The sequence below is a fragment of the Sturnus vulgaris genome, unplaced genomic scaffold, assembly GCF_052056855.1.
Source record: "Sturnus vulgaris isolate bStuVul1 unplaced genomic scaffold, bStuVul1.hap1 Scaffold_198, whole genome shotgun sequence".
Taxonomy (NCBI): domain Eukaryota; kingdom Metazoa; phylum Chordata; class Aves; order Passeriformes; family Sturnidae; genus Sturnus; species Sturnus vulgaris.
This window is the reverse complement of record NW_028276185.1, coordinates 180111-187471: the sequence shown is the minus strand read 5'-3', so window position 1 is coordinate 187471 and position 7361 is coordinate 180111. Positions and strand designations below refer to the sequence as shown.

At 57.0% G+C, this 7361-nt stretch overlaps 1 protein-coding gene across 2 annotated transcripts; it reads left to right on the top strand.

Annotated features, from left to right (window-relative positions):
• Positions 1 to 251: 251 nt before the first annotated feature.
• LOC148217863 (class I histocompatibility antigen, F10 alpha chain-like) lies at positions 252 to 7026 on the top strand. 2 transcript variants are annotated; one of them, XM_088158275.1, is made up of 8 exons: positions 252 to 377; positions 2592 to 2855; positions 3229 to 3501; positions 5606 to 5878; positions 5971 to 6078; positions 6177 to 6212; positions 6332 to 6364; positions 6758 to 7026. In XM_088158275.1, the coding sequence occupies exons 1-8, from the start codon at positions 305 to 307 to the stop codon at positions 6769 to 6771; spliced, it is 1074 nt and encodes a 357-aa protein (XP_088014401.1). In that variant the 5' UTR covers positions 252 to 304; the 3' UTR covers positions 6772 to 7026. The 2 variants fall into 2 exon arrangements, with proteins under 2 accessions (XP_088014401.1, XP_088014400.1); XM_088158274.1 differs by having other exon boundaries at positions 255 to 377; positions 6755 to 7026.
• The last annotated feature ends 335 nt before the right edge of the window (positions 7027 to 7361 follow it).

The following is a 7361-nucleotide window of genomic DNA, read 5'->3' as shown; positions in this document are numbered from 1 at the left end:
GTGGCTCTCAGAGGGCTCCGGGGGATCGCAGCGGGGATCCAGAGGGATCCAGAGGAATTCTGTGGAATTCCGACGTCCCCTCCCCCCCCGCGCTCTCTCTCGGGCTCTTTCGCTTCCGCGTCCCAACCTGAGAGACCGGGATCTACCTGGCGCCGGGTGACGTCACTCAGATATCGGGCTGCCATTGGCGAACAGGAAATATCGGCGCCAATGGCGAGGCAGGAGGCGGCTCTGGGGGCGGGGCCAGAGCTGGAGCGGGGCCGGACTGGGTCAGGTCCGGGCGGGCTCGAAGCGGAGCGGCGCGATGGCTCCAGCGCTGGGGCTGCTCTTGGGGCTCCTGGGGCTGCTCTTGGCGGGGCCGGGGGACGCGACGAAAGGTGAGTGGGACCCTTGAAATCACGACCCCCTTGAACGTCCGTTTCCGGGCACCAGGAAACCCCCTAAACCTTCATTCCCGGGTAGGGGAACGCCTGGAATCCGCATTTTGGGTCCTGTGACCCCCCCTTAATCCCCTTCCCTAGCACCAAGACCCCCCTGTACCCCCATTTCTGGGCATGGGGACTCTTTTGAGTACCAATTTCCGGGCACCGGGACACTCCTGAACCCCCTCATCTGGCCCCGGGACCCCCTTAAACCCTCATTCCTGGGGATCAGGATTCCTTTGAACCCCGAATCGCAGACCGGCAAACGCCCTGAACTTCCATTTCCGGGCACCGGGAACCCCCTTAACCTTCATCCTCGGGTACGGGACCCCCCCCCCCCCCCCCCCCCCGCCTATTTTGGGTCCTATGACCCCCCCATCCCCTTCCCCGGTTTCAGGACCCCCCTGTACCCCCATTCCTGGGCACGGGGACCCCCATGAGCACCAATTTCCGGGCACCGGGATCCCCCTGTACCCCCTTATCTGGCACCGGCACCCCCATGAACCCCCATTCCTGGGGATCTGGATCCCTTTGAACCCCGAATCGTGGATCGGGAACCCCCCTGAACTTCCATTTCCAGGCACTCTGATCCCCCTAAACTTCATTCCCGGGTACGGGAAACACTCCATCGCCCCATTTTGGGACCTGTGACCCTCCCCCCAAGCCCTTTCCCGGTATGAGGACCCCCCTGTACCCCCTTAACTGGCACCAGCACTTCCCTGAACCATTCCTGGGGATCAGGATCCCTTTGAACCCCGAATTGCAGACCAGGAACCCCCCTGAACCCCCTTCCTGGGCACCAGAACCCCCTAAACTTTCATTCCCAGGCAGGAAAACTCCCCTGAATCCCCTGTTTGGGTCCTGTGATTCCCATACACTTCCCCAGCACCGGGACCCCCCTGGAACCCCTTATCTGGCCCCGGGACCCCCCTGAATCCTCATTCCTGGGGATCAGGATCCTTTAAACCCCGAATCGCAGCATGGGAGCCCTTCTGACCCCCATTCCTGGGCACTGGGACATCCCTGAATCTCCATTTCCGGGCCTGGGACCCCAATGCACCTCCTTTTCCGGCATCCCGCTTTTCCCAGGCCCCATTCCCGCCCTTTTCCTTGACCTTTGGACCTCCTAGAATTCCCAACGTTAGTGTCCCCCCCCGTTTTCCACTCCCGCCGCTTCCCGAAATGGCGTCCCAGAGGGTCCCCGGCGTCCCAGGGGTCTCAGCAGGGTCGCAGCGGGGATCCAATGGGATCCAGATGAACTCCCTGGAATTCCCCCTTTCCCTCGTCCCCTCCCCCACCGCTCTCCCTCGGTCTCTTTCCTGTCTCCCAGGCTGAGCCTTCAGGATCCACTCGCCTCTCCCATCCCCAGACCCCCCTTTCCCGTGACCCAGGGACCCCCTGGCCCCCCATTCCTGCCTTTCCAAGCTCCCAGGGCCCCCTTTCCCTCAACACCGGGGACCTCTGGACCCTCTTTCCTGGGCACAGGGACCCCCTGGATCCCCCATCCCGCCTCTCCCAGACCTTTCCTTGAACCTTGGACCCTTCCCGGCTCTCCCCGTTCTCCTTCCTGCCCCCCCAATCTCTGCATCCCCCCAGTTCTTCACCTCCTTCTCCTCCTGCAGGGGGTCCCAGGGCTCCAGGAAGGTCCCTGGGGGGTCGTGGAGGGTCCCAGGGAGGATTCTGGACTCTGGGATGCACCTGAATTCCTGTCCTGGGCACTGGTGCACCCTGCACTCCCTTATCCAGTACCAATCCCCACTACACTCCCTTTCCCATCTATCCCACCCACTCCAGCCTCAGACTCCCCTTTCCCTTGACCCTGAGACCTCCTGGACCCCCATTCCTGCTTCTCTCAGTCCCAGCCCTGATTTCTGTCTGCATTAAGGACCTCTGAGGCCCCCATTCGAGCCATGCCAGGTGTGCCCACCTTGTGACCCCCTTTCCTTATCACAGGAGCCTCCTGGACCCCCTTTCCTGGGCACAGGGATCCCCTGGAAGCCCCATCCCACCTCTCCCAGTCTTTGTATCCCCCTTTTTTCGACACTGGGAGTCCCCTGAGCCCCAATTCCTGGACACTGGGTCCCCATGCACCCCATTCCCGGCTCTCCCAGTTCCCCTTTCATTCATCCATGACCCCCTCAATCCCCCCAAATCTCTGTGTCCCCCCAGTTCTCCACTCTCTGCGTTACCTGTCTGTGGCGGTGTCAGAGCCCAGCCCGGGGGTCCCCCAGAACATGGAAATTGGGTACCTGGATGGGATCCCCTTCACACGCTATGACAGCGAGCGGGGCCGGATGGAGCCGCTGACACAGTGGATAAAGGATGGAGTCGGGCAGGGATATTGGGATAGAGAGACTCAGAGGTGTGAGCAGAACCAGCACGTGTATGCCATGGGCCTGGATATACTGCGGGACCGGTACAACCAGAGCAGGGGTGAGTGGGGGCATCTGTGGGGCTGGGATGGGATCTGTGGGGCTGGGATAGATCTATGGGTTGGGTTGTGGATCCGTGGGGCTGGGGTGTGGATCCATAGGGCCTGAATGTGGATTCACAGGGCGCCAAGGGGCTGAGATGGGGATCCATTAGGTTGGTATGGGATATCTTGTGATCCATGGGTGTGAGTGGGGATCCACGGGGTTGGGATGGGATCTGTGGGGTTGGGATCCATGGGTTGGGATGTGGATCCATGGGGTTAGGATGAAGCTCTCTGGGTCTTCATCAGACTCTGGGGCTCCATAGGGTTGGAATGGGGCTCTGTGGGGCTGGGACACAATTCCATGGGGCTCTGTGGGTACAATCCCCCCAGGTCTCCACACATGGTTGTTAGTTTACGGCTGTGACCTCCTGTCTGACGGGAGCCTCCGTGGATCCTACCAGTATGGCTACGATGGGCGGGATTTCATCTCCTTTGACCTGGGATCCGGGAGATTCGTGGCGGCCGACAGCGCTGCTGAGATCACCAGGAGGCGCTTGGAACATGAGAACGTGGCTGAGAGGAAGATAAATTACCTGGGGCAGGTCTGCCCGGAATGGCTCCAGAAATACGTCAGATACGGACAGAAGGAGCTGGACCGCAAAGGTGGGAGCAGAATTCCTGTGGGAATGTGGGATATGGAAGATTTGGGACCATGGGAATTCCAGGGAAAGATCTCACGCCCATCCCATTCCAGTGGGAATTCCATGGACAGGTCTCACCCCCATCCCATTCCAGTGGGAATTCCATGGACAGGTCTCACCCCCATCCCATTCCAGTGGGAATTCCACAGACAGGACTCACCCCCATCCCATTCCAGTGGGAATTCCATGGAGAGGTCTCACCCCCATTGCATTCAAGTGGGAATTCCAGGGAAAGATCTCACCCCCAACCCATTGCAGTGGGAATTCCATGGACAGGTCTCACCCCCATCCTATTCCAGTAGGAATTCCATGGTTGAATGTCACCCCTGTCCCATTCTCATGGAATTCCAGGGGCAGATTTTACCACCATCCCATTCCAACCCGAATTCCAGGGACAGATCTCACCCCCATCCCATTCCAGTGGGAATTCCATGGACAGATCTCACCCCTGTCCCATTCCCAAGGAATTCCATGGGTAGATTTTAACCCCATGCCATTCCAATCTGAATTCCATGGTCAGTTCTCACCCACATCAATTTCCAGTGGGAATTCCATGGGCAGATGTCTCCTCCATCTCGTTTTACTGGGAATTCCATTTCCAGATCTCACCCCCATGCTATTGCAGTAGGAATTCCATGGACAGGTCTCACCCCCATCCCATTCAAGTGGGAAATCCATGGGCAGATCTCACCCCTGTCCCATTCCCAAGGAATTCCATGGGCAGATTTAAACCCGTCCCATTCCAGTGGGAATTCGATGGGCAGTTCTCACCCATCCCATTCCAGTGGGAATTCCAGGGTGTCCTGGTTTTGGGCAAATTTGGGGGAAAACCTCCAGAAGGAGCCCCCAGACAGCAAACCCCACGACTCCTCCCCCCCACCACCGGGTTCTGGAAGAATTTCCTCGGAGAAGAGTGGGAGAAAAAACCTGTTTATTTAACAAGCAAGACACTCCCCAGCACAGGGAAAAAGACAACACCAGCTGACAAAAAAACTCTTTCACCGTTCTGAAGGGATGACAAGTTCAGTCTCTCTGGCGAGTGGTCACTCAGTTATCAGTCTCTGGCGCTGGGGAATGACTGCTGCAGGTGACAAAGTGTAGACTCCCGGTGTTTCTTGGGGTTTCCCAGGTCCCCGTCCGGAACAGGTTCAGATGGTATCCAGGAGAGGGAGGGGACGGGGTGGAAGAGAAAACAGTCCAGGGAAAAAGTTGGACTGCCTAGCTGAACTAACTAATAAGCAAAAAGCAAGGGCAAAGCGATGGAAAGAAAAAGAGGCAGAAGCGAGCAAGCAAGCAAGCAAGCCGAGCTAAAACCTCTCCTAAACATAGACCATGGGGGAGGTGAGCCGGCTGATAACAGGACAAAACAAAGCTTCACTCTCAGAGTCAGTCCTGGAAGCACAGGACATAATACCAAACATAAACAGGACACACGATTGGAGATACGAACACCATAACATCACCCTAGGACACAGGGACAGATCTCACCCACATCCCATTCCACTGGGAACTCCATGGGTGAATCTCACCCCTGTCCCATTTTCATGGATTTCCAGGGGCAGATTTTACCACCATCCCCTTCCAGTGGGAATTTGTGGGGCAGATCTCACCCCGTCCCATTCCCATGAAATTCCATGGGCAGATTTCAACCCCATCCCGTTCCAATCTGAATTCCATGGGCAGATCGCACCCCATCCATTTCCAGTGGGAATTCCAGGGGTAGATCTCTCCCCCGTCCCATTTTACTGGGAATTCCATGTCCGGATCTTACCCTTATCCCAGTCCTGTGGGAATTCCATGGGTAGAGGTTACCCCATCCCATTCCCATAGAATTCCATTGGCAGATCTCTCTCTCATCCTAATGTAGTGGGAATTCGATGGCAGATCTCTCCTCCATCTGATTCCAGTGGAAATTCCATGGGGAGATGTCATCCCCATCCCATTCCAGTGGGAATTCAAGGGACAGGTCTCACCCCCATCCCATTCCAGTGGGAATTCCAGGGTCAGATCTCACCCATGGACTCAATCGAATTCCATGGATGTCTCTCACCGTTATCCCATTCCAGAGCCCCCTGATGTCCATGTGTCTGGAAAAGAGGAACACGGGACGCTGATCTTGTCCTGCCACGCGTACGGATTCTACCCCAGCTCCATCGCAGTCAACTGGATGAAGGGGGATGAAATCTGGGATCAGGAGACGGAGTGGGGCGGGATCGTTCCCAACAGCGACGGCACCTTCCACACCTGGGCCAGGATCGAGGCGCGGCCGGAGGAGCGGGAGCAGTACCGGTGCCGGGTGGAGCATCCCGGAATGTCAGAGCCCGGGATCTACGCTTGGGGTGAGGCTGGGAATGTGGAATGTGGGAATTGGGAATTTGGAATTCCCAAATGGGGATTCCCCTCCCTCTCCTCACCGTCCTGCATTTCCCAGACCCGACTTCTGGCGGGAATCTCGTTGTGGTGGTGGCCGTGTCCATCATCGCTGCCATCATCATCCTCATTGTCCTCATTGGATTCATTGTCTGGAAGCGCCAATCCGGTAACACACGGGATGGGGCCTGGGAAGGGGCACGGATCCACCCGGCACTGTTCTGGGAATCCTGTGCCACCAACACTGATCCCACTGTTTTTCCACAGGGAGGAGGGACAGGACTGGATACAACATAGCAGCCGGTGAGTACCAGTGGTGGATCCAGCTCTGGATCCCCTCTTTGTGGATCCTAGGATGGACCCTGGGGTTAATCCCAGTGTGTGATCCATGCTGGAATCTCATGGATCTTCTCTTTCTGCAGGGCAAGATGTGGGAACCAACGGCTTGAATGCAGGTACAGAGCGGGATCAGGGTGAGATTCCAAAAGGGGATTGTGGCAGGATGGACAGATTGGGATCATGGAGGAATTCCGGATCAGAGCAGGATCAGATGGAATTGTGGAGTGGGATAGGGGCTGGATTTTGGAATGGGATCATGTGGGAATGATGGAGCGGGATTGATGTGGGATGGATGGATGGATGGATGGATGGATGGATGGATGGATGGATGGATGGGGCAGGATCAGGGAGGGATTCCCTTGTGTGATGGGTGTGGGATGGGGCAGGTCTGGGAAGGGATCAGGTGAGATTCCGGAGCAGTTTGTGCTCTCCATGGGCTCCAGCCAGGTCCATCCTGTGGGATGCAGACAGGGACAGGGTGGCACCGTGACACTTTCTCATCCCAGCAGGAATCACTGCCTGAGCGATCCGTGGAGCTGGATCCAGCCCCTTCCCTCTTCCCAGGAAACCAAGAGCTGCCAGCAGAACTCATCCTGCTCCTCCCACACACCCACAGCTTTTGCTAATGGATCCATTTCTGATTTTCCAGTGTTTTGAAGCCAGGAACCACAAATTTTCCCAACGCTTTAGTTCTGCTGTTAAATTATCCTGCTTTGGGGCAGTAAATCCTCCTTGGGGCAATAAATCCTGCTTTGAGCAATAAATCCGAGTTCCCTCCTCCAGTGTCTGGCAATTCCTCTCTGGGAGCCAGGAACATGGATGGGGACACTGGGGATAGGGATGGGGACAGCAGGGACAGAGATGGGAACAGCAGGAATGAGAATGGGGACACCAGGAAGAGCATTTGGACACCAGGAATGGGAATGGGGACACCAGAAGCACAGTGGGTACACCAGGAACACCTTGGGGACAGCACGAGCAGGACCATGACAGCAGGATTGGAATTGGGACTTGCCAGCCACATCCAGCTCCATCCCCCAGGATTCATTTCCTGCTCTGTGTCCCATGTCCAAGGTGTGCTCAGGAGAGTTTGGCCACGTTGGGCTCCTGGAG